Here is a 27,576-nt window from a genome sequence, read left to right as displayed (position 1 = left end):
AATATCTGAATTTTTAAAAACATATATTGAATGTGATTTACCCTCTCCCTAGGAATATGCATAAAACATATTTTGCATATAATTTCAAAGGGCTCCCACCTTGATAGACACTCAGAAGTCTAACCATAGACGCCAGTAAAAGAAACTCAGACTAAAATGCAAGTGCGAATTAGGTAACACTAAGGAGAGAAGAAGACTAAAGACTAACAAGAAAAGACTGGAATACAAAATTACACAGACGCTAACCATTTAACCTAACTGGAACAACAACAACAAAAATCCATCAAAATGCAGCAGTAGGTTGCAGTAAAGAGGTAAAAATAGAGGTAACTTTTCTTGCCCTCTTATTTTCCAGAATGTTCACAAAGATAATTTATATGCATTTACATTTATTTTCATGTAGCTATATTAATTTATGCTAGAAAAAACATACAGATTTATAAGAATTCCTTTCAAAAGTCTTCCTTTCCAAACTCCATTTTGTCCCCACGTTCCTCCATCCCAAATTTTCATTAATCGACATGAAGTCATTCTTTGTACCAGCTGTGATGTGCAGCATTTGGTTTAGAAATGCACATGTGCGAATGAAAAAGCCTTTTAAAATATACAGTGTAAGCAATTAGCAGAAAAAAACAACAACAGGATTTCTTTTATCCCACTTAATACCTGGGCATAGGGGAAAAAAAAAAGATCCTAAACTAAGGAAGATTAATAAAAATATGAAGGAGACTTAACCAAAGGATTAGAGACCGATTCCTATGGTTAAAGACAAAGCAAAAGATCACAATTTAATCACCAGAAGGAGTGTGTGAGAACTTACTGTTTTTCAGAGGGGAATTTATGCAGTTTCAAAGTCTCCAGATTTACACACATAACCTAACCATAAATGTGAGCAGTTAGAGCATTAATTTTGTCCCATTTTCCTTTTTAAAAATAATCAGACAGGGCTTCCCTGGTGGCGCAGTGGTTGAGAATCTGCCTGCTAATGCAGGGGACACGGGTTCAAGCCCTGGTCTGGGAAGATCCCACATACCGCGGAGCAACTAGGCCCGTGAGCCACAACTACTGAGCCTGCGCGTCTGGAGCTTGTGCTCCGCAACAAGAGAGGCTGCGACAATGAGAGGCCCGCGCACCGCGATGAAGAGTGGCCCCCGCTTGCCGCAACTAGAGAAAGCTCTCGCACAGAAACGAAGACCCAACACAGCCAAAATTAAATAGATAAATTAACTATAAAAAAAAAAAAAAAAAAATCAGACAATTAAAAATGCTTCCAAAGTGGGAGAAACTTGGAATATAATGGGATATTATTAAACAAAGCTATTTGTATGCACTCTGGTCTCCAAAATGTCAAGGCAGTAACATTTATCTGTGCCATGGAAAATACTCCCTCTGAGACCAGAAAGTGCTTGAATAAAACTGCCACTACTCAGTTTTCAAATCTAGCACATTCCCTAAAGTACTCTTCACCACCCTCTTCTACTTTTTCATGAGACCTTATGGCAGGAACATTCCATTGCATTCCATCTACAATCAGCCATAATCCCTGGAGCAGCAGTCCAGGCCAGCTAGCCAGCATAGCAGTCTTTTAATGCAGCTAACACATGTGGCTACAGAAAATTCATTTCAGATTTTGCAACAATTCTAGGTTCAAAATCCATGCTCTCTCCCAATCTTAAGCCCAATTTTTAAAAAACAAGCCATTAATACTTTCTAAACATAACACGTTGGCTCACTTAAAATCTCTCAAAAGTTATTTGGATTACATATTAGTCAAATTACTAAGAAACTGCCATATAAAATTGTGAACAGAAATAGAAAACAGTAGAAAACTGAAAATGCCAAAATTCTAGAGGAGAAAGTCTCTGATACAATTAGCTAATTAGCTTTCCAAAAACAAACACCTTTCAAAGAAACCAAAATTACCCCAAACTTTCTGAACCATGACAAAGCATTCAGCTAGAAAACTAACACTACTTTTTCTAAGGCTGATTCATCTAACGAGGACTTTTGTTTCAGGAGGCTAATATTATTATTTATTTTTTTTTTTTAATTTTTTTATTTATTTATTTATTTATTTTTGGCTGTGCTGGGTCTTCGGTTCGTGCGAGGGCTTTCTCTAGTTGCGGCAAGTGGGGGCCACTCCTCATCGCGGTGCGGGGACCGCTCTTCATCGCGGTGCGCGGGCCTCCCACTATCGTGGCCCCTCCCGTTGCGGGGCACAGGCTCCAGACGCGCAGGCTCAGCAGCTGTGGCTCACGGGCCCAGCCGCTCCGCGGCATGCGGGATCCTCCCAGACCAGGGCTCGAACCCGTGTCCCCTGCACTAGCAGGCAGATTCCCAACCACTGCGCCACCAGGGAAGCCCCGCTAATATTATTTTAAAAGTCACAAACTTCTCCTGGTGAATGTTTAAGCGAAGAGGCAATGTGTTATAGCCAGATGAGGCTAGGAGTACCAATCTAGATATAACACTAATAAGTCCTAATAAGCTACAATTCTGAAACTTTCCCCAAACGTACCGGATGTTTAGTTTAATCCTCAAGGTCAAGCTGAAATACCCTATCACCTATGAATTTTACATGTGCCCTTTGCCAAACTCACATCTGCACTTTTTTAAAACCCTTTTTGTGGCAAGTATCACTTTGATCACTTTTTACTTTATATTGAAGTTATTCTGGTATGTCTTGTCTCTCCTACCACAAACTTTAACTCCTTAAGGGCAGGGTCCTAAGGTACATGCAACTCTGTGATCCCTAGAGACTCACATTACAGCAGACTCTCAAAAGAGGAAGAGAAAGACATAGGGCAAGACAGAGCAGAGCCACTCAGCCTGCTGTCTAGAAAGGTTGTGGACAAAATATGATGGAAAAACCATTGGTAGTTCAGCACCGTGCTTAAGGTGGTCCACAGACTGGTTTTCGTAGTACTAGTACAATAAGCCCAGGCCTAGTCTAACCATATTAATTACTTCTAATAAAAACCAGGGGGCTTCCCTGGTGGCGCAGTGGTTGAGAATCTGCCTGCTAATGCAGGGGACACGGGTTCGAGCCCTGGTCTGGGAAGATCCCACATGCCACGGAGCAGCTGGGCCCGTGAGCCACAACTACTGAGCCTGCGCGTCTGGAGCCTGTGCCCCGCGACGGGAGGGGCCGCGATAGTGAAAGGCCCGCGCACCGCGATGAAGAGTGGCCCCCACTTGCCTCAACTAGAGAAAGCCCTCGCATGAACCGAAGACCCAACACAGCCAAAAATAAAATAAAATAAATAAATAAAGTAGCTATAAAAAAGAAAAGTGTTTTTAAAAAAAAAAACAAAAAACCAGGCATTTCTTCATTAATATTTCCTCAAAAGACATATAAATATTTTCAATAATTCTGGAGAGATCTTTGGGGGAAATAAACAAGAATGAGTAAATAGAACTTAGCATCCTCACAAACTCCAAAATTTATGGCCCTATCCTTAGAAAATGTTCAACTAGGAATCTTATTTTCTTCTTCAGTTTGCTGTCTACTACAAGTGAAGACATCTGAAATCCTTCATTCAGAATGAATATCATATTTGGATAATTTTACTTTTTTCCCCTAAACTGACATTATTTTCTATACAATCAAAATAATAAGGTCAAAAAGAGAGCCACATACCTTAGATACAATGAGGTCTAACACTGTTTTTTATTAGCCATCAATAATCTCAGTGAGCTCTTAATCCAGATGATCAAAAACTAGCAGTCAGAAAATCAAGCAGACCCAGACCCATTTCACATAACTATCCAGAACTATAGAAAATCTTAATTTTGCGACACACTCTAATAGTTTTATTCTCCTGAATAGTCAATAGATTAGGTTTTTTATATCAGTTTAGTACTTAGCATACCAGTATACATATAGTAGATACTTTTTAATAAATAAAATCTTACTAACTGATATGGATATTCTCTCATGCTAAAATCTCAAAAAGAAAAAAAAATAAAACCCCACCTTTTACAAGATATAAACATGAATAGTTTTACTCAGGTGTTTAAAATATACAATGCAGGGGACTTCCCTGGTGGCACACTGGTTAGGACTCTGCGCTCCCAATGTAGGGGGCCCGGGTTCGATGCCTGGTCAGGGAACTAGATCCCACATGCATGCCGCAACTAAGAGTTCGCATGCCACTACTAAGGAGCCGGCGAGCTGCAACTAAGGAGCCCGCCTGCCACAACTACGGAACCCATGTGCCACAACCAAGGAGCCAGCGAGCTGCAACTAAGGGGCCTGCAAGCTGCAACTAAGGAGCCTGCCTGCCGCAACTAAGATCTGGTGCAACCAAATTAATTAATTAATTAATTTTTTAAAAATAAAATATACAATGCAGTCAAGACTGAAAAATAAGTTACTATTATACCTTACCACTAATTAAAAGGAGAAAAACTACCTTAGAAAAAGATAATGCTGCTTAAATTATCTCTTGAAGGAAATCTAACACAAGTTACTTCTAGGGAGAGGAACTGGTTGACTACGTGATGGGGTGAGAGGAATGTTTGTACTATACACTCTTTGTACATTTTGGATTTCATACCCTCTGAACGGTTTACCTATTCACAAAAATAAATCAAAATTGGGGTGAAATTAACATAATGTTATTTCACCTTGACAATGAATATAAACTTATAACCCATTTAAGAGGTGTGCATTCTAAAATGATCTGTCATCAAGAAAAAATGTTAGTATTATTTCTTGTACTAATAAACATTTTCCATCTATTTTTATTATATGATAAACTGATTTTTGCATTCATGGATATGCCTTTTAATACTCACTTTCCCCTTAAAAGTTTTTAGTTTAAGATTTCCAACCCTATAAAGAAAGTAGCAACACCCCAACCATTAATGAAAATCCATCTCCATGACACTGGGGATTCCTGGATAGTTCAGCATGCAAAACAGAGAAAAGTATTTCTTTTTGGAATCAATTCTGGCTCCTGATCCAGGATTTCCTAACGTCCGCACTTTAAAAGAACTTGTGATACACACAAGCATATTTAGAGGCAACACCAACAGTCAAAAATGCCTCCATACTAAGTTATAGTTAAATGCATTTTTCAGAAAGAAACAAGGGGCTCAATAATCAGGTTTTAGTGTGCTCACTTCAGCAAGCACCCATACTAAAACTGGAACGATACAGAGAAGGTTAGCAAGGCCCCGTGCAAGTTTTTAGTTATATACTGTGTAAAACTTAATTCTTAAAATGAAACACAAATAATAACATAGCTTGAATGAGTGACATTTAGGAATATAAACATTTGTTAGAGAACAATGCTGAATTTTGCATCTCTTTTTACAATTATTCATAGGATATATAATTCACAGAATCACTGGCACAACTGACAAAGAAATGTAAAGCACAAACAGCGGTACAGCAGTTTAGACTCCTACTTTTTTTTTTTTTAAAGTTTGCTGTTCTTTTTTATTTATTTATTTATTTATTTATTTAATATTTATGGCTGTGTTGGGTCTTCGTTTCTGTGCGAGGGCTTTCTCTAGTTGAGGCAAGTGGGGGCCACTCTTCTTCACGGTGCGCGGGCCTCTCACTATCGCGGCCTCTCTTGTTGCGGAGCACAGGCTCCACACGCGCAGGCTCAGTAATTGTGGTGCACGGGCTTAGTTGCTCCGCGGCATGTGGGATCTTCCCAGACCAGGGCTCGAACCCGTGTCCCCTGCATTGGCAGGCAGACTCTCAACCACTGCGCCACCAGGGAAGCCCCTAGACTCCTACTTTCGAATCTTTTTTTAAGAAATAGAATGTTGTGAGTCCTATTTAGCAAGTTCAGAAAAGTATGTAAGCAACAGAATGTTCAAAGTTGTTTATGAGGAATCTATATCAAAAAATAAACGGCGAACTCACAGTAACAGAGAATGATGGCTGGGGAGTGGGGGGAAAAAAGGAGATACTGATCAAAGGGTACAAACTTTCAGTTATAAGTTCTGGAGACCTAATGTGCAGCATGGTGACTATGGTTAATAATGATGTATTGTCTATGTAAAATTTGCTGAGAGAGTAGATCTCAAGTGTTCTTACCACAAAATAAAAGGTAACTATGAGACATGATGGATATATTAGATTTTGCTAATCATTTCATAATGTATAAACATATCAAAGCACCACACTGTAGACCTTAAATATATATAGTTTTATTTCCCACTGGGAGAATCCTCTACACAAAACACTGGCCCACAAATAGATGAGATCAGCATGTTTCCTCAACAATTCAACATTAATCTGTGTCTGAAAGAACAACAATTTGGCTTTATCACAAAGTTATAGGTTTTAAAACAGTAGAACCTACATCTATTTTAAGTAATAGTTTGCCTACAGATCCATATCAAGTAACTAATTCAAGTACCAAAAACCCCTTCAGTTTTGAAGGGGCTTCAAATGAACTTCAGTCATTTTTCACCTAAGCAACTATATAGAGAAACAAGCTAGGAAGCAATGACTGATAATTTTTAGTAATAATTTACAAGTTTACTATCTGTTTTAGCTATATCTGTTGTTCAACTCAAAGAATCATTGTAAGGAAGCAGAGTAAGTGTGAAGAACATCTTGGCAAGCTCAAGTGCTATTTAAAGTCAAGAAAGCAAAGTAATCTTGGAGGCTCAACAGGTATATTTCACAGCATCATTTACTAAAAATCACTGCTTACACCTTTACTACTGTTAAGATTTCAACTTAATAACACTAGCTAAATTCGTTCAGTTCTCTAGGGACTTCTCAATTGTAAAGAAAATAAATAGTCCATATTTAAACATGCTACAGCAAATATCACAGGGGGAAAACATTCAATGGATCATTCAGAACAGCAAAGTTCAAAGTGTTCATAGCCAAATGTTCATTTATTCTGATCACGGCAAGCAGGAAAAGGGGGAAGGATAGGAGAATGAGACAGAATTGATAGAACACAACATGAACTCACTGGTTGAGTTGCCCTGCATCTGAATGATGCACTTGGATTCTTTGCTGGTCTCTCGAGAATTGAAGGGTCGCACACGGACAGCCACCTTCACTGAGGCTCCCGACATTCTGATGGTCTTGTTATATATATGCAGTCCAGAAATAAAGAATCAAATCTTCTTATGAAATTATGTTCAAGTTTCCTTTAAAAAAGAAAAAATGATTCATACAAGATAGTCAGAATTAAAGAAAGCATGGGCTAACGAGCATATGAGCCATTATCTTAGTACTATTTGTTTCCATTTCTAAAAACCTCATCCCTTTTCTTCCCTATAAATCTTACATTCTCAACCGTAAATGATCAGATAGAAAATTAAAGACTGTAATTTGTTTTCCTCTTCCATTATCTCTTTACCATGCCTAAAAAGTCCCTAGACTTAATACTAAAAAATTTAACTGCAAAGTAACAAACGTCTTCCTTGCTCTCTGTTTTTCTGGATCAGTCTTCAATAATATATGAAAAAAACCCAAAATGTTTATTTGTTAAAGAAGGTTCCTTACACAAGTAACTTGCCATCTGCAAAATAACTTATTACTTGTCTTTAAAGAAATGCACTGAACTTTCTATATCTTAATTTCAGTTTGAAACATCCAGTTACATGATGTATATTTAAACAGCAAAAGGACAAAGATAAGCTCTAGCTAGCTTCTTTAACTATAGGTATCCTGGGATTCCTTTAACTTCTATGAACCCTTTCATATATATCTCATTTGGCCCTTACAACCATCCTGTACAATAAGCAGAGAAGGTTTCAAGAGACCCAAGTTCTACCCTCTGACTCACGGCAGAATCAAATCACTATATTTCACTTTTGAATGAAGCCACAGGAAAAAATGTGAACATTTTTTAGAGGAATAGTTTCCCTCCCAACAGAACAAAACGAACACTATTCTGTGAAAAGAACCCACATAAGTAATTTCCACAAGAAACAACAGATCTCAATCTGTACTCTATCTGTTACATAAACATCTTCAAGAAGAATTGAACAAAAGAAAAAACTAAAAAAGAAAAATACTTATGGGTCCAATTACCAGGGAACTCCAACAGAACTTAAACCTGACCAATTTTTTTCCACATAATTAAGTAAAGGTTAGGAATGCTAACCTCCAGCTGAACAACTACTAATACTTTCCACAGGAAAAGGCAAAAATAAATACCCTATCTTATTTTCTAACAGCACTATCACTATTTGAAATTCTTGGTTTTTGGACCATGTCTATTGTCTGTCTCTCACACCACCACCAGAATGCTCAGAGACCTTGTTTGCCAGCACCTAAAACAATATCTGATGAAAGAGCTCACTACATGTTTGCTGAAGGATTGAATTAATGAATTATATTTCCCAACTGTGAGAATTATCTGTTCAAGTCCTCTACCTGGTTTACTGACTTTTTTTGTTTGTGTTTCAAATGATTACAATATTTATTGATATTAATCTTTTTATATTTGCTGCAATGTTTTTTCCAGTCTGTTTCACATTTTATTTTACAATAAACAGATGGTTCTTTTTTTAATACATCATTTATTTTAATCACATTTATTAAATGAAAGCTTAGTGTTATTAACCCTTCCAATCGATACAGCATGACCTATAGTCACTAGTTGAATACTTTGTCAAAAGAGAGTGAATGAAACATTCACAAAAAGCAAGACACACAACACATTTCAACCCCCCAGAGTCCACTTTAATACACAGCCATCATCTCAACACTCAGTATGTCCCATTATCTTCTCCCCCAAACGAGCAATCTCTGCCAGTCTTCCCATTTCTATCTGGACCCATACCATAAATCTTGGAGTCATCTTTACTTCCCTCTCTTTGAATCCTTTCATTAGTGCTAACATTATTAATGAAATACCATATGAAAACTTTTAAAACATAAATTTCCATTCTTCTATCCCTTCCTTCCTCTCATTCCCATTGCCCTAACCTTAATCCATGTCCTTACTACCTCATGCCTAGCGTACTTGCAATAAAGAAACTAATCTTTGAGCTTTTAGATTTAATCCAATAGTCCTTAAATGGGGGGAGAGGGGCAGGATTTGCACAAAACAATCACACAGGGGTCTTTTGAAAAGCAAATGAGCCTAGACTCCCCGTTTTGAGATAGGGTCCAGGTATGGGTTGTTTTGTTTTGTTCATTTTCTAAAGATTATGTTGTAAACCTCCAGCTGAGAACTCTACTCAACTGCTTAACCCTACTGCAATATTAACCTTTCTAAAGCATGACTTTTTTTTTTAAAGACTACATCTTTTTTTTTACTTATTTATTTTGGCCGCGCCACGCGGCATGTAGGATCCTAGTTCCCAGACCAGGGATTGAACCTGCGCCCCCTACATTGGAAGCTCGGAGTCTTATAAATCACTGGACCACCAGGGAAGCCCCCTAAAGCATGACTTTCAATTTCACTTCCAAACCCAAGAATCTTTTCTTACTCCCCAACACTTACAAGATCAGTCAAGGTACTCTGTATTCTAGTCAAGCTCCTTTACTATTCCACACACGTTCTTTCACACCTTCTAACAATTTCCCCCCTACAACAGATCTATGAATCTTCGTTTTCTCCTCTACTTGATGGCCCAGCTCCAGTCTTAACTCTTCCAAATGACCACCCAAACATTCCAGGAATCACTGGTATTTCCTACGGCACTTACACTCCCAAACACATTGTGAGAGCACTGCTATCATTTTACATGGCTATATTCTAGCTTGTACGTTCTTCAATAGCTTCCCAAAGTGAATATCCTATTCCTTCAAAAATCTCTTTGAACTTGGGTTCCTTGAAAAAAGTGGCTAATTCCAAGTCTGGGCAAGAAATTTCGAGATGATTCGGGGACATCTTAGTATGACCACAAGCAAGAAATCAAAGACGAATGGGGTCATGGCAAAAAGACACAAGTGCCAACTTAAAGGAACTCCCACTGGACAAAGATGGGATAATTGGAGCGTAAAAATACATACAAACACACTGCATGTGGACTGAAAAACATTAAATATATAAATTCATGAGTTCATAACGATACTTTCAAAAACCTCATTATTCTGAAAACTGGCAAATAAAACAAAAGAATGGAGCATGCGTCCAGTCTGTGTATCCTGTATAAGCTATATTGCAGGACAGTCAAATAGACAACGAGGGCAAGTTCTTCTTTAGAGAAAAAGTCTGACTAATAAATGCAGAAGAAATGACAGAATTAGAATGTCACCATTTCCCAACCCTACTAACATAAAGGTTCTCTGCATCATCACTACCTACTAAAAAAGCCTTAAACGAAAGGTTGGTTGATATGGGAACATTATATTGTATGAATTAGGCTGACAAAATCTGAACCAAATGATCATCAGTCTTAACATCACTAAAAGTGGGACACGTAGGTGGCCTATGCCTCCTGATGTGCTGCAGTAGGAAACACAGGGCACCACTTAGTAAATATTATCCCACTCCCCTTAAAAAAAAAACTGATAGAATCAAGCCTCAGTTTATAGGACATATAGGGAGCAAAGAAACAATTTAAATGATACCTAGGGGCTTCCCTGGTGGCGCAGTGGTTGAGAATCTGCCTGCCAATGCAGGGGACACGGGTTCGAGCCCTGGTCTGGGAAGATCCCACATGCCGCGGAGCAACTGGGCCCGTGAGCCACAACTACTGAGCCTGCGCATCTGGAGCCTGTGGTCCGCAACGAAAGGCCATGACAGTGAGAGGCCTGCGCACCGTGATGAAGAGTGGCCCCAGCTCGCCGCAACTAAAGAAAGCCCTCGCATAGAAACGAAGACCCAACAAAGCCAAAAATAATAATAATAATAATAATAAAAAATAAGTAAATAAAAAATTTATTAAAAAAATAAATAAATAAATAAATAAATGATACCTAGAAGATACAATCAGCCAAACCCAGAATACAGAAAAATCTACAGTTCAAGTCACCCAGTTTCTTCAATTAAATAGCATGATTTGGGGGGAAGGGGTGGTAATAAAAGAGACTTAAATGTTGACAATTAATGAATATTGTAGATATGTAAATTTTAAAAAAACAAAACTTTCTTCTTTTGTGTTCTATCCAGGGCCTACCAAAATGTTGAATGCTGCTAACTAACTTACAAACCGACAACAAAGGCTGAAACCTCCTTGCTGAGCTTTAGATTATAAAGTACTATTTAGACATAAAGTACTAGGAGCCGAAATACTAACCTCTTTACTATTTAAAGTCCTCCACACATATACTTTTCAATAGTTGTTTCACTCTTCTACCCAGCTAGCCTCCCGGCATACCATTCAACCTAACACACCCAAAGCCCAAACATCTCTCCACCTCCCCCAGCTCTTCCACCTCTTTTCTATTTCTTTTAATGTTCTCACCATTCTCCTGTTCCCACACAGGCCAAAAAGCTTGCTTCCTCCATCCATCTAATCAACTACCAAATTACATGGCTTCCACCTATAAAATCTCTCTCTCCATTTCTACCACCGCCATACCATCCCTTTTATGCCTTCAGTACATCTCACCCAAGACTGTTAATCATCTTAACCACTTTTTCTCTTTCTTCCTCCTACCCCAACCATACTACACAACACTGCCATTTTCATCTATTCCATCCATACTATGCAATGCTGCCAGATTCACACTCCTAACACACAGGTCTCTTCATGTCACTGTCCAGTTTCTCTACTGTCTACCAAGCAATGACTGAACTCCCCACCAGTGGCATTCAATGTGTTCTGTAACATAAACCACCTATTTTTACAAGCCCACAAAACACTGCCTTCCATCCACTTCCCTTAACAACCACCCACCAGAGGGCTTCCTGAAAGCATCTCATGTTTTTCTGTCCCTGTGCCTTTGCTCCAATGCTCCTTCTACCTACTGTACCCTTCCGCCTCTCCTGTTCTTCTCAAAATCCAATTTTTCTTCCAGGACCTTCTCATATGCTACTTATTTCTAAAGCTTTCATAATTCTCCCCACCTTGCAAACCAAATGCAAATGCTTCTCCATTTAATACTTCTCAACTCATTGACCTTACCTAGGGCAAAATAAGTTATTTGTTTTTTGTTTTTTAATAAATTTATTTTATTTTTCTTGTTTTTGGCTGTGCTGGGTCTTCATTGCTGCGCACGGCCTTTCTCTAGTTGTGGCGAGCGGGGGCTACTCTTCTTTGCGGTGCACGGCCTTATTGTGGTGGCTTCTCTTGTTGTGGAGCACGGGCTGTAGGGAGCATGGGCTTCAGTAGTTGCAGCACGCGGGCTCAGTAGTTGTGGCTCACAGGCTCTAGAGCGCAGGCTCAGTAGTTGTGGCACACGGGCTTAGTTGCTCGGCGGCATGTGGGATCTTCCCGGACCGGGGCTCGAACCCATGTACCCTGCATTGGCAGGCAGATTCTTAACCACTGCGCCACCAAGGAAGCCCTGTTTTTCTTATCTCTGCTGTAAATTTTAAGTTCCTTGAGGACAAGACAGAATTTTAGTCATGCTTTTAGTCACGCTTTTAGTCATTCTTCTTTGGATATGTACATTTTTAAACTACTTTCCCGAAACAACCTGAACCTAAGTACATATTTTTTTTTTCTGATTTAACTGTCCTGTGGTAAAACTGCAACCATCTTCACAAGTGAGTTAAAATTTTATACAGTAATAAGAAACTACAGTTAAGTGGACTACAGAAAGTGTTACTTTGTTACTTCCCTACAACTACAAAGAGTATCTCTTTTATAATGGAAGTCCATCAAAGAATTACAGTTTCAAAACTCCCTGATCCTTTTAAAAAATTACCAATTATATAAATCTGAAATCAAGTTTAAATTTCAGTGAGAAACAATAATTACAGAATATTTTTAAGAAGTTATAGGAAAACAATAAAAATTACAATACATTTTCCAAGTTTTATAGAGCCAAAGGCAGGTAGGAAAGGCAACCATACATACTCTAAATCACTTACACAGCCTCAGTTCTAGGCTGTTCCTCTGACCAGTTTTCCTTCCTTATGACATACGATTAGAAGCATTAGGAAAGTGGAATGGAGCAAAAATTCCAGAAGCCTTCACTAACAGTAAAGGGATAATAAAACATTTAGATCTAATTCATTTGAATTTTTCTAAATTTTTGCACAGTTGCTTAACTTTGACCTTGTGCAATTCTCTCTCGCCCTCAGAGGCATTCTGGATTATTAGGAGCCTAAGGAGAAGACTAACTGACTTCTCAGCAAAGTGAAAAAACAAGAATGAAATAATCTTAGATTTTTGGTTGGTTGGGTTTTGCAATATCCCTTTTTTATAGAAAATAGCCAGGGTTATATTCCTAAAACAGAGGTCAATGCATGTCGTTCCCTCTCCTTAAAAGCGTTCAGTTGGTTTCCATGGCCTCAGAACACAACCTAAAAATTCATGGGCCTCCACAATCCAACCTCCTTCCCCAGTCTGTTTTCACTGCCCAACTTTAAGCCTTCTCCACCAAGCACCTCTTACTACACCAAGCATGTGAGGTTTGGAAGCTCACTCTCCCTTCTAACCTATTACAAGTCCATATCTTTTGAAGACAAGGTCAACTGTCTCCATGAAGCAGGAAGCATTAAATCATGTGTTCCTTAACATCCCCCTTTCTAAGCTAAAGTCATACCTTCTTTCTCTTTGCTCCCTAAACATGTTGTGTTGATTTCTCATTTTTCTACTTATTTCATTCTGCCCTATGTTGCAGTTCAGTAGTTTACTTAACTCTCATACATTGATACTTTATTCAGTACATGTTTGTCACAACTGAAAACAGAATTTAACCAAGAAATTCAGTCTTTTCAAATTCAATATTCACACAATTTGCTATATCCCCGCAAATTTACAATATCAACAAGCAGTCTATTTAAAAGATAATCTTTTCTAGTGAATTACATTTTAAAGAATGAATTAGGGGTGAGGGACAACTCGAATTCCATTTGGAGGCATCTTTGAGCTCGTTGAGTAGACATCATGAGCAAAGCTCACCCTCCAGACTTGAAGAAATTTATGGACAAGAAGTTATCATTGAAATTAAATGGTGGCAGACATGTCCAAGGAATATTGAGGGGATTTGATCCCTTTATGAATCTTGTGATAGATGAATGTGTGGAGATGGCAACTAGTAGGCAACAGAACAATATTGGAATGGTGGTCATACGAGGAAATAGTATCATCATGTTAGAAGCCTTGGAACGAGTATGAACAATGGTTGCCTTCACCAGAGAAATCAACTGCTTCCATATGTCCCCTCTCCACATTTTACTACAATGAAAATTGGGTCATGTACATTTTCTTACTGAACTTTTTTGTTAAACTTCTGTAATAGTCAAAAAAAAAAAAGAATGAATTAGGGAATTCCTGGCAGTCCAGTGGTTAGGACTCGGTGCTTTCACTGCCGAGGGCCCAGGTTCAATCCCTGGTCAGGGAACTAAGATCCCACAAGCCTTGCAGCACAACCAAAAAAGAAAAAAAGAATGAATTATAAGAAAGAATAAATGGATACTCCAAAATAAGTATCTGTAGCTAATGAGCCCGTTTTGAGAGGGTGTGAAAATTTCCTTGTTATTATTAAAGTTTTGCATCTCTTGGTCTAATACTCTCCTTGAGGACCAAGCAGGCTTTAGGATCCAATATTCTGTGTCACTGACCATGGCTATACTGACAAAATGGCCCCCAAAATGTGAGAATTCATTTTTGTGTGTGTATGAATTTTGTTGTGTGTATGTATGTCTATTCTTGGTCTTTGACTCTGTGGATAAAAATCAGCCATGAGCCAAGCTGTGAAAGCTCAAAATGGATCACGTTAGAAAAACCTCTTTCTGCATTCTAACCCAATGCCAAGAATCAGACTGCACAGGAAGTTTCCTGACAGATCAGATTTTCAATCTCAAATGAGATTACACTAGCTCAGTCAGGCTCCCCAACTGTTTTAACCACTATAGAAAATAACCTGAAACAATTTTTAGATTTATTAGACACATGTCTTCCTGTCACTGCAATTAAGAAATCAAGAACCTTCCTTTTTACTGGTGACATGATTTTATTCTCATAAACGAAGAAGTACATCCAGAAACAACAGCTCCTATGGCCTAAGGCTTAAAATAAACTACTCTAAAGTTTTCCATTGTTTTCTTATCTTTCACTGTTTGGATGGTTAATACTAAGCTCTATCTAGTAAGCCAATTCATTTTAATATCTGAAGCCACATCCTATAATTTTCTTTTAGTAGAACCACTGGGAGCTCTGCCACTCAAATCCCCATATTCCACTGAAGCTCTTCTATTGTCAAAGTGGATGACAACAGCTACTCCTGGAACTGTCCAGGTTAAAATGAACTCAGCTCGGCTATGATGTAGAAATGGAAGTTTCAGTCAGAGGTTAATTCAAATTTGGTATGAGGCAAGGTTCTTTCTTTCTGAAATCTGCCTGTGACCGCACCTACCTGCCTGGTAGGTAGCTCACTAGCTGGGCAAGAACGCAGGTCAGACTTTTCCATGTGTCAACAATGTGTCAATCTTGCCACATGATAAAGCAGTACCCAAAGTTTAACAGGTATGTTTTCATTGAGATGACAACACAGAATACAAGTATTCCAGGTTCTCACCAGGGTTATTAAATAATGAGTTTTCTGCTGGGATACTCAGACTTATCTTTACATAAAGTTATATACCTGAACCACGTTAGTCATATCCTTCATAGAAAAGACTTAAGTTATATTTTAATGTTGTATTCTCAGAACAGAAAGCAGGTGGATTACTTTTTTTAAGTAGGTCTTTGAAGAACATTCCTTCCTTTTACTTAAAGACCTGCTGAAAACACTTAGTACGTATATCTATCAGGATGTCTATAACACTTTTCTCTTAGAATTTCTTTAGAATTCATTACCAGAAAAAAAGTTCCTCTTGACAAATCAATAGCTTTCTTTTACCAGAATGAAAAGTGTATAATTTCTCTTTCCCTTTTTATCTTGACTTTCAAAAGTTTCAAAACTAAGTTACAATAACCGCACTATACAAACTTACACATATACAAATTGTTGTAATTTGTATATTTACTTTTTCCTCCTGTCACATAGATTTTTGTTTCTTCTCCATATTTACCAGTGTCACTGTATATATAGTATTGTGGTAAGCTGCTCAAAACCTTTTTAAAAGCAGTAAGTGATATAAATTATAACTAAATAAAACTTTCCTGTAATAGCCTAATCTGCTATTTATTTTAACATTGAAAATATGTTATGTAGTCAAAATTCGAGTTCTTAAAAACAAATAAAGTAAGCCTTTAAAAGTTATACAAAAATTTGTGTTGAATGAATGACAGCCATGTGAGTGGCCAGAAAAGCACGAGGCCCAGGAGACTGCAACCAGCCCCACAAAACAGAAGCAGACAAAGGAGGGAGTGAAGTGAGCAACACTTTCAATACAGCACAGGCGTGAGGCGTGGCCCCCGGTGTCAGCAACAAAGGGCTGGAAACCAGAGCATGAGCAGTGCTGGTGAAGTGGGGAATCACGGCAGCCAGTCTGTGGTGGGCTGGGGAGTAATTAGGAGGCAAGGAATTGGAAATGCAAGTATCCTCACTGTTTCCAGAAGCTGGCTGGGAGGACAGGAGAGACAGCCAGGAGGGAACAGCAATGAAGGAGGAATTTTTCTCCTCCCCACCCCATTTTATTAATACGAAAGACTTGGATGTTTCTATCCTTTATTCCGCAGCTATTTATGAGGTGCCTACAATGTGACAGGCAGTTCCAGGAGTCTGGGATAAATCAGTGAACAAAACAGATAAACATCCTTGCCATGGAGGAGTTTTCCTTCTAGTAGGGGAGAGGGGACATTAAAATAATAACTTAAGTTATTACACAGAATGTTCAGTGATTATAAGTGTTATGAAGGAGGAAAAGTACAGCAAAGTCAGGGGGCTCAGGAGTGTGGTTGGAAGGGGTGCCATGCAGGTGCATAAATGAGGTCAAAATAGGCCTGTTGAGGTAGTGAGGTTTAAGCAAAGACCTGAAGGAGGTAAAGGAATTAGCCAAGCAGATTTCAGGCAAAGAGTGTTCCAAGTGGAAGAAAGAGTCAGAGCAAAGGCCCTATTGTGGGACTGTGCCTCCTGTGTTCAAGGAACTGTGTGGGGGGAAACAGCGAAAGAGGGAAAGAAAAGTAGCCAACACAGCAAGTCCCCAAAGATTAGAAAAGGCAGTGATATACAAAACACAAGCCAAGGAGTTAGCTGAAGTCAGAGAGAGTAACCTCTCCCCTGAGACTGGAGGAAAGAGGGTAAGAAAGAAGGCAGAATGTGAGCGTTTGGCGTGGGGTGGGGGACAGCAGAGCCAAGGACCTCACTATGGAGAGCGAGGGTAGTTTGAATTGTTTTCTAATTATGGTAGGAAGGAAGGCACCAGAAGTTTTCAGTATTTTCTCAGAAAAGATGCCTGCTTGGTACATGATTATGTGATAAAGCAAATGAGGCTGTTCAGGCTCCTGCATAATTATTTCATGCTAACACAGCAGGCAAGATTGTCAAAGCAGGTACTGCTGTGGTTGGTATTCAGAGTTGCTGTATCCAAGGAATGTATTTCCTCAGAAAAATAAAATCAAATGAGGACTTGCTTTTAACTTCAGAGAAGAGAAAATAAGATCAAACCTATCAATTCATTCAATGTCAGAAGGCTATAAAGATTTATGGGCACGGGGAGATCAGCTCGGGGCTTTGTGACCACCTAGAGGGGTGGGGTAGGGAGGATGGGGGGGAGACACAAGAGGGAGGGGATATGGGGATATATGTATATGTATAGCTGATTCACTTTGTTATACAGCAGAAACTAATACAACATTGTAAAGCAATTATACTCCAATAAAGATGTTTAAAAAAAAAAGAAAAAAAAAAGGCAGAGAAGTTTGTAAGCAAAGGAAGGGGAAGTGGGGGAATTCACGCCTTTTCTTTCCTATGAGGTTATAGGTAAGGTTTATGCCAAATATGGGGCAGTGGGGAGGCCTAACTAAAACGGTCAAGATTTTTGAAAAGCCAGTGTGGTGAACGGGGGAGGGAACTGAGCAGAAATGCTTTGACAGACACCAAAGACAGACTCAGGGGAAACCTAAGACTACACATCAACTGTGGCACCAATCCCCAGCATTGTGTGAGGTTTCTCCAAGACACAGGGTAAAAAAGAGAGGCTACGGATGATAGGAATGATGCAAGGCTGGCATCGGCACGGTGGGTCTTGCAGAACAATAAAGAAGAATTAAAAACTTCAAGTGCTAGTAAGAAAATGGCTGAGGCAATGCACCCGGAGATCACAGTGGAGAAAAGGAAGACAAAGAAGCAAAATCTGAAAGGGGCCAATGGACCAAAGACTTGAGGTGGGAGAACACACAGCGAGACTACTAAAGTGAGAGCTGTAAATTATCATAGTTGAAGATCTGAAGGTGATGACATGTCAGAAGATATGGTCACAATACTGAGTTACTGGAACAGAATGAAGCCAACGTTTGCTTGAGCTGAAGTCAAGGAATTTTAAAGTTAAGAGTAGTTATAAAGGAAGATCAGCATAGTGGTCACTTACTACTTCTAGTGACCCTGGGGAAGTCACTTAGCCTCTGTCTCAGTTTCTTCATCTGTAAAATGGGGATAATTGTATCTATTTTATATGGTTGTTATAAAGATTAAGTTAGTGAGTAAATGTAAAGTGGTTAGAAAAGAGCCTGGCACATAGAAAGAGCTCAATATGAGTAAGCTATTTTATCATTATTCTTGTTGTGGTTGTTGTTTATACAGTCACGGATATCTGTCAGGATGATGTCAGAAATTCGGATGGAAGGGAGAAGTAAGCCAAGTCATCAAACAGAGCAATGGTAGGTGATGGTGTAGTTGAATGACACACTTTGGCGTAAAAAATGTGATATCATATGTAAAAAAATTCTAAAATCTATCAGACATTTACAATCTTGTGACTTAAAACATATATACAAACCACTACAAAACGATAACAAAAGTACCAATCGAGTATTAGATAGCTAAGTATTATATGGCAATACAGAGAGGGAAGAGGCTCTGACTGAAAATCATGGAAACCACCATGGCAAGGGCAGCAATACACTAAACTGTACTAAAACAGAAAGGAGTTGGAGTTAACTTGATCTTACCATATCCACAGGCATATGGTAAAGTGAAACTTCCTTGAGAGTAAAGAACTAAATCTCTACACACACTCTTAATTAACTGGTAATGAATGTCCTAGAAGTGAGCATAAAAGAATTACTGGGCCATTAATCGAAAAGTCCAACTCAGAAGTCCAAAGCACCCTTGGAAGGTTTTTGCTATTACAGTCACATCTGTTTCATTTATTTTCTACTGAGAAGCTGCACGAAAAAAAAGTTCTAAATGTGTATTTATTCACACTCTTTTATGAACTCCAGAAATTCACCAGTATCTGTTCCAACAAGGCCATCTTTTAAAGAGAACTACATGAAGTAGATATGCTATACCTTTCCCTTCAGAGCCTTGTGAAATTATATCACATCAGTTTACAAGACCAAAGGGGTATGCTTACTCCTGGAAAAGACCTGCTGTGATCAGCAGCCTGGGAAGGGGGTTTACAAACAAGGCAGGGGCCCTTTGTCGTCCTTTACTTTGTACCCAGGACAAGACCAAAGCGGGATGTGAGCTAGAAAGCTTTGGCCTTGGAGAGACTCTGTTGGCACTCTTCTTGGCAGTTTATTCCCTGCACAAATTCAAAGTGGGAAAGAGAAACAAAAGAAAAAAGGAAAACTGCATTCATATCTGGTCTTGAAAAGGAAAGTTTGCTTAGAAGCTATACTTAACTGGATAAACTTTGGAAAAACATTCATCAGAGCAGAGCTGCACAGACTCACAAAATCTTGCCTCCAAGTCAGACTCACAATCAGGTCTGATTTTACCAAATGCTGAAATTATGTTTAACCACAATTCTTCAGGTCTTTTTTACTAATAAAGTCAATGTCAAAATTTAAATCTTAGAAATATTTCTTAATTGGGGCATGGAATTTAAAAACAGACATTCTGTATTTCTCGCATGTTAACATAATGCAAAAAACACTAATTTCTGTTGAAGCCATGTTTGATTCAACCAAGTTTTAAAAGGAAGGCTTACTGATAAAATAGAAAATAAAGTGTTAAGACTTTTCTTAGAAAACCTTATCTGAAAATGTTTAAGTAGTTCAACTTTAGTTACAGGAATTTATTCATTAAGAAATGGAGTTTGAATGAAAGCGAAGGGCACAAAGAAGGCGGGCATGCCACTCTCCAGGACTTTTCCACATCTAGGATGTAGGAAAAGACAGATTTATAGGCTCACACTGAATACTTATTGATCATATCCAGATCTTTTTTACAACGCCAACATGTGTGCAATCTTCATATTCCATCCTTAAACTGTACATTACCAATTTCACTTGCCTCATAATCCAACAGCTATACCAAGTTAATTAGGGAGCATCACCTCGTTTCTTAGAGAACACAAGATTTTATTATGACTAAGCTAAGCTGACAAAATGCCAGCCTTTATATAAAATATCCACCACGATATCACCTCTTAAGAGCTATTCAAATCCAATCACCATACTTTCATGGGGCTCAGACAGACCCATCAAAGACACAAAACACGTTCAGTATCAGCAGAACAGCTGCCTAGAACAGTAAGAGATATGTGAGCAAGGGATCTGTTGACTATCTAATTTCAGCTACCTCGAGATTCCACAAAGATGACAACCTGCGGCCTCAGAAATACTGCTGCAAGCCTCTACCATCATCAGAATATTCCAGTTTACTTCACCTCTGCATACTGAGCTACTCTGAACATCTATCCACCCGACGCAACATACTAATTCCAGGCCTCCATCCTGATAAATTGGCCTTAGCAATCCTCAGATCTGCCTCTGTACAAGTCAGGCATCGCCATCCCTTCTGTGTCCATAGCCCTGGCCATAGAAGACGAACACAGAAACCCATCATTTCACCCCAACAAGAATGGAATCTTGAAGGCACTCTGCCCTGGAAGCTCAATTAACAATTCACCAAGGAGAAAAAGTGATTTTGGAGTTCCATTCTGGTTTTAGGGCCCGTAATGTTTTGTGTGGCACGAACAATGACTGGCTCGCTGGAGCAACCTCCCAACCCCCCCAGTTTGGCTGTGGTGCGGCCCGTCACCCTGAAAGCTGCCAGGGCTGTCACTCGGTGCCTTCCAGCAACCGGACCTGGCTCCTAAAGGATTTGTCAGATCATCCTCCCAATATGGCTGCTAGAGTAATCCCGGGCTGCCGATCGCCGAGACCACACCAGCCTCCCCACGGCTGGCCAGCATCCAACAAGCCCCCTCCCTTCCCACCGCGCCCCTCCTCTCCAGTCCTTGCGCCATCGGCTCCCCCCTCCCACGCGATGCCCGCTCCTGCCTTCATCTGGCAAAAGGGCTCAACCACATTCCTAGCCGAAGCCCCGATGCCAACCAAAACGGGGGAGAGGGGATGGGGGAAATAAGACAGGGTAGCTTCAAGACGGAGCAGAGCCGCAATATGCGCAGAGAGCCCGGCGAACGGGCCGACAGCGGCGGCTCGGCTGACCTCTGGGCACGGCCGGAGCCTGGCGGCTCAGGGGGAGCGGAGGGCTGGTGCGGGGCGCTGCGGGGGACCCGGCAGGCCGCTGGACCCAAGCCCGGGGCTCGCGGGGACGGTCCCCCACCCCCGAGGCCGAGGCTCCACAACCCCGCCCCGCCCCACCCCACCCGTTGCCCCGGTGGGGCAGCGCCCTCAGTACTCGCGGCTCCGGCCCGGCTCGGAGCTTCCCCCGCTCGGACCCCGCCGGCCCCTGCCCCGGCCGCCCCTCCCCCCGGGCGGCCCCCTCCTCAGGCCGGCGGCGAAGCGCCCCCCGCCTCCCTCCCCGCCCCCCGCCTTACCTCAGCCGCGCTGCGGACAGACGGATGGGCGGGCAGGCCGGCCAGATCAGCAAGCGCCGCGGCGCGCGGCGGCGCGGGGAGCCCGGCACCGACGCTCCTCAGCGCGAGCAGCGGCCGCCGAGAGCCGCAGGGCGCCGCTCGGCAGCCCCATCACGCATCGGGCCAGCCCCGCACCGAGAGCCGCGGCGGGCGGAGGGCGGGAGCGCGAGAGACCGGGGCGCGGCGAAGGGCCGGCGGTGGCGGCTTCGGCGGTCGGGGAGCGGCTCGGCCTCACGCTGGCACCTCCCAACACCGCCGCCGTCTGACTACCCCGCGTCGGTCCTCGCGAAGCTCCGCCTGCAGCCGCCGGCGCCGGACACCGCCCGGAGCCCGGCCGCCGCGCGTCACCTCCGCCCGCCCTTGCGCCCGCGACTGACGCGGGCAGCGGCCAATCGGGTTGCAGAGCTCGGGGTGGCCGGCCAATCGCAGGGGAAGCCGGAGAAGGGATGCGGCGAGGAGAGGCGGAGACGGCGGGGCGCCCCCTGGTGGCTCAGAAGCCGGAGCGGGTGCGGGGGTGCGGCGTGGGCGAAGGCTGTGCCCGGAGTCCCCTCCAGGTTGACCCCCGAAGGGCGTAAGTCGGCAGCAGGCGCGCCGGGCTAACCCGATCATCCGCCTTGTAAGGGGACAAAGCAAGCCTAAGTGGGGCGGGGCGGGACTGTAGGGGCCAGAGGAGCAGAGACGATTGTGGGAGGCGGCCGAGTGTGGAGTCATTGTCCGTTTGGAAAACATCTCACGCGTTGAAGCCGAACGCGGCGCAGTCGGAGCTGAAACACGCAAAGGGATGAGTGTATGATCCCGCAGAAAGCCCCCCGGCCTATTCTTATCGAGCCCGATCACAACACCTCCCACACGCCACCTTGGGAGAAAAGGCCGAATGAGTAATGGAAAAGCATGACTTAGTGGGCATTCAACTTGTCTCCTTGGGAGACCGAGTAAGGGCCGCGAGTAAAAGAACAAAATGCTTTGTATCGCCCCGAGTTAACCGACCGAGCTCCCATCTGGGAGATGCCCTTGAAGGAGGGTTAATGGAATTCAGAAACCCGGAGAACACAAGAGCTCTGGTAGCGATTTTTAAAAGTTAGGTTTAGATTCAGCTCAAAAGAAAAAGCCCACAACTGTTCATGAGATGTACAATTCAGTACTTAACAAAATATTAATTCAGCGGTAATATGTGAAATTATCATGCCAAGCATCACTATTTCATAAGGTTGTGAAATGCTTTTTGATTTACTAGCAGAAATTTAAAGTAAAATCGGATTTTTCCCCCTGAATTCAATACAATATTGGATTTAAAAAGCCTTCTTTATAAGCATAGACGCTAAAACATCAAAATTAAGTTTCTACACTAATAATTTTGGAAGATTTCCACCCCCGCTAAAGTCCTCATGCTCGCCATCCAGTCAACATCTATTGAACATTTCTCATTTCATTTAGAATTTAAACTTCACCTATCCACAAAAGGATTTGACATAGCTTACACTGAAGCGTACAAACAATAAAACTATATAGCGTTAAAGTAGGAGTCAAGTTAATAATTTTTTTAAATAATAAAAGTCTCTATGGTGGGGGCACTGTCTGAATAAGGGGAACACATAGAAAGAGAAAATAATATTAAAAACGAGAGTCAAGGGCTTCCCTGGTGGCGCAGTGGTTAAGAATCTGCCTGCCAATGCAGGGGACACAGGTTCGACTCCTGGTCCAGGAAGATCCGCACATGCCGCGGAGCAACTAAACCCGTGCGCCACAACTACTGAGCCTGCGCTCTAGAGCCCGTGAGCCACAACTACTGAAGCCCGCGCGCCTAGAGCCCGAGCTCCACAACAAGAGAAGCCACCGCAATGAAGAGTAGCCGCCGCTCACCGCTACTAGAGAGAGCCCGCACACAGCAACAAAGACCCAACGCAGCCAAAAATAAAATAAATAAATTTATTTTAAAAAAAACAAAACAAAACAGTCAAGGGAATGTGCCACCACTGAGCACAAAACCCAGCTCCTAGCTTCCTAAAGGCCAACACAAAAATGAGCTTACAATGAGTTAATAAACAGAAGCTCATCAATTCATCAGTAGAAACCAACTTTTTCCTTAAATAAAGAGCTCTTTGCATAAGTACTCTGATAAGCACCATGGAGAGTTACAAAAACCTGGATGGTAGTTAATATTGTTTGAGCTCTCAATGGAGCTTAAATTAAAAAGAATCTAAAACAGTGAAGGGAATGTGGTGGTAATCAGCCCTAGACAAATTAAGCAAAAGCACACAGAGAAGGGTCAATAGAGGCAGATTAGACTGTTCTAGGTTTCAAGATGAAAATAGCCTGGTCTGCATAAGCATTTTGCCCCTCTGACAGATGAAGTCACTCTGCAGAGCCCTTCAGTTTCTCAGATTACAGATTTTGTACAAAGGCACCTCTCTAAAGTCAGAAAGTACTAGGAAATTGAACTTAGCCATGGCCCAGTAGAGTTATCCCTAGGATACAAGGAAAGAACACCAAAAGATTTATTAATGTGATGCACACAGCCATGCTACCACAACTAATAAGGTTTCTGGATACAAGATCAATATACAAAAATCCAAAGTGCTCCTTTTCGTTAGGAATAGCCAACTAGAAGACGTGATATAAAGAGATTCTGTTAAAAATAGCAATAAAACTATTAAATGTTTAAGGATAAGTTGACAAAAGATGAACAAGACCCATATGGAAAGAAGTTATACAACTGTATTGTTGAAACACATTAAAGAAGACCTAAATAAATAGAGGTACTGTATTCTTTATTTGGGGGCAGGGAGAAAATATTATAAAGATGTCACTTCTTTCCAAGTTAGTCTATAAACTCAATGTAATTTCTTTTTTTTTTTTTTTTCCTTTTTTTTGGCTGCGTTGGGTCTTCTTGCTGCATGCAGGCTTTGTCTAGTCGTGGCAAGCGGGGACTACTCTTCGTTGCGGTGCACGGGCTTCTCATTGTGGTGGCTTCTCTTGTTGTGGAGCACGGGCTCTAGGCACGTGGGCTTCAGTAGTTGCAGCACACGGGCTCACTAGTTGTGGCTCATGGGCTCTAGAGCGCAGGCTCAGTAGTTGGGGTGCATGGGTTTAGCTGCCCCGTGGCATGTGGGATCTTCCCAGACCAGGGATCGAACCTGTGCCCCTTGCATTGGCAGGTGGATTCTTAACCACTGGACCATCAGGGAAGTCCTATAATTTCAGTGAGTATTTCAACAGGATTTTTCATGGAATTTGACAAGGTGATGGTAAAATTCAAATGGTAAATCTATTCCATGTCCATTTTGAAAAAATCATATGCTAGAACAAATCCAAGAATATCCATGGCAATTTTGAAGAATGAGGTGTGGGGATTTGCCCATAAGTTAGTAAGATTTTCTGTAACATCATACTAATTAGAATTCTGTTGCATTGGCACAAGAATATACAAATACAGAAATGGAACAGAATAGAGTCTAGAAACAGCCCACGTGCATATGGGAATATAACATATGACAGCATTGGCATTACAAATCAATGGAGAAATGATAAACTATAAATGATAATAACTGATGTGGAATAATTGCTTAACTATATGGTAAAAAATGTGATCCTTACATCACACCATACAAAAAATAAATTTCAGGTGGACTGAAAGCCTAAATCAGAAAAACAAAACTGGGCTTCCCTGGTGGCGCAGTGGTTAAGAATCCGCCTGCCAATGCAGGGGACACGGGTTCGAGCCCTGGTCCGGGAAGATCCCACATGCCGTGGAGCACCTAAGCCTGGGCTCCACAACTACTGAGCCTGCGCTCTAGAGCCCACAAGCCACAACTACTGAGCCCATGTGCCACAACTACTGAAGTCCATGCGTCTAGAGCCCATGCTCTGCAACAAAGAGAAGCCGCCACAATGAGAAGCTCACGCACCGCAACGAACAGTAGCGTCCGCTCGCCGCAACTAGAGAAAGCCCGCGCACAGCAACGAAGACCCAACGCAGCCAAAAATAAAATAAATAAAATAAAATAAATTAATTAAAAAAAAGAAAAGCAAAACTGTAAATGGTTTAGTAGGAAATATAAAATATTTTTATGACCTTGAGATAAAAAGAGAAAAAAGTATTAATCACAAAGGACTGATGAATTTGACTATAATTTTTAGAAAACACTTCTATATAACAAAAGATATCGTAAAACAAAGCAAACAACAAACCATAGATTGGAAAAATACATTTGCAACACATTTCACCAATGAAGCATTCAGAATATATAAAGAAATTCAATCAATTTACAATAATACAAATCAGTATGAAAATATAAACAACCTAGCAGAAAAAAAATGTGCAAAAGGTTACGAGTAGAAAATTCACAGAGGGGAATTCCCTGGCAGTCCAGTGGTTAGGACTCAGTGCTTTCACTACCAAGGGCTGAGGTTCAGTACCTGGTCAGGGAACTAAGATCGGCCGCAAAAAAAAAAGAAGAAAGAAAGAAAAGAGAATTCACAGAGGAAGGTATGAAAAGACACCTAACTCACTGGAAATGAGATAGCATACCACATCCATCTAATTGCCAGAAATGAAAAGCGTAACAACACCAAGTGATGTCAGGGAGTGAAATGGCCCGACATTGTTAACAACCAGGCAAATAGAAGATGAGCATAGCCCTCTAACCCAGCAATTCCTCCTCCAGTATATACCCTAGAGAAACTCTTGCATAGGTAGATAAGGAAACAGATACAAGAATGGTGTTTGCAATATTGTTTGTAATAGGGAAAAATGGAAATGTCCATCAGCAGGAGAATGGATGAATAAATTGTGATATAGTCATATAATAGAATACTACATGGCAGTAAAAAGAATGATCCGAAAAAAAAGAATGATCCAGAGCTACCTTTTTTTTTTTTTTTTTTGCTGTGCCTCGTGGCTTGCAGGATCTTAGTTCCCTGACCAGGGATTGAACCCGGGGCCCCAGCAGTGAAAGTGCTGAGTCCTAACCACTGGACCTCCAGGGAACTCCCAAGAGCTACATTTAACAACACACCTTTAGCAGTCAGGGCCCAGTCAGGAAACAGGAACCATGATAGTTGTTACAAACACAGCAGATTTAATAGGTGAAATGGTTATCCCGATGCTCCCAGGCTCAAAGAGAAAAAAAAAGGAGACGGGATTATAACTCAGAGACTAGAAACTGTAAGAAGGTGCTACACCCATGAGCATTGGGAGAACAAAAAGGAGGAGGGGGTGTCACCGAAGCTAGGAGACTCGAGGAGGGGCCAGGACTGGAGCTGGGGATGAAGAGGAACGGCCGCTGCATCAGGAGAAAGCACCAGAAGAAAGGAAGGAGCAAAAATGAAAGAAAAACCATGACTTCTCTCATCTCAATACCTCTTACTTGGCAGAACCCAAAGGGAAACCAACTGGCAAAGGAGCCTGAGAAATACAGACTACAGAAGGGTGGGTACAGGGCTGAGAAACAATTGGTAAATACCCAGCACAATGGCTTATCTCAAAAACATGAAGCTGAGTAAAAAAAAAAAAAAAAAATTTATGTGTGCCGTATAATGTCATTTATATATAAAGTTTGAAAACATGCAGAAGAACACTATACTATATAGTGTCCTATGTATAGTGTATGTAGGACTACATTCATGTACAGTCGAAAAC

General features: G+C 41.2%; 2 protein-coding genes and 1 non-coding gene across 14 annotated transcripts in view; 2 read left to right on the top strand and 1 right to left on the bottom strand.

Annotated features, from left to right (window-relative positions):
- KIF1B (kinesin family member 1B) overlaps positions 1-22,184 on the bottom strand; it is a 147,617-nt gene extending 125,433 nt beyond the window's left edge. For 6 of the 12 annotated variants that reach the window (XM_036841740.1, XM_036841749.1, XM_036841759.1 and 3 more), the window contains exons 1-2: positions 21,900-22,183; positions 6,954-7,134 (exon numbers count right to left, since the gene is read on the bottom strand). In XM_036841740.1, the coding sequence (XP_036697635.1) occupies positions 6,954-7,059 (106 nt within the window). In that variant the 5' untranslated portion in view covers positions 7,060-7,134; positions 21,900-22,183. Of the gene's footprint in view, positions 1-6,953; positions 7,135-21,899 lie in introns of all 12 variants that reach the window. The other 6 variants (XM_036841796.1, XM_036841803.1, XM_036841787.1 and 3 more) reach the window with 2 other exon arrangements.
- LOC118887158 lies at positions 5,120-5,226 on the top strand. Its single transcript, XR_005017902.1, has one exon. It is a non-coding gene; the product is annotated as a U6 spliceosomal RNA (small nuclear RNA).
- Positions 13,948-14,205, top strand: LOC118889763 (small nuclear ribonucleoprotein G-like). Its single transcript, XM_036841865.1, has one exon. The coding sequence runs from the start codon at positions 13,948-13,950 to the stop codon at positions 14,176-14,178; it is 231 nt and encodes a 76-aa protein (XP_036697760.1). The 3' UTR covers positions 14,179-14,205.
- Positions 22,185-27,576: the final 5,392 nt, after the last annotated feature.

The sequence above is a fragment of the Balaenoptera musculus genome, chromosome 1, assembly GCF_009873245.2.
Source record: "Balaenoptera musculus isolate JJ_BM4_2016_0621 chromosome 1, mBalMus1.pri.v3, whole genome shotgun sequence".
Taxonomy (NCBI): Eukaryota; Metazoa; Chordata; class Mammalia; order Artiodactyla; family Balaenopteridae; genus Balaenoptera; species Balaenoptera musculus.
Note: the sequence above shows the minus strand (reverse complement) of the source record. Positions and strands in the feature narration are given on the sequence as shown.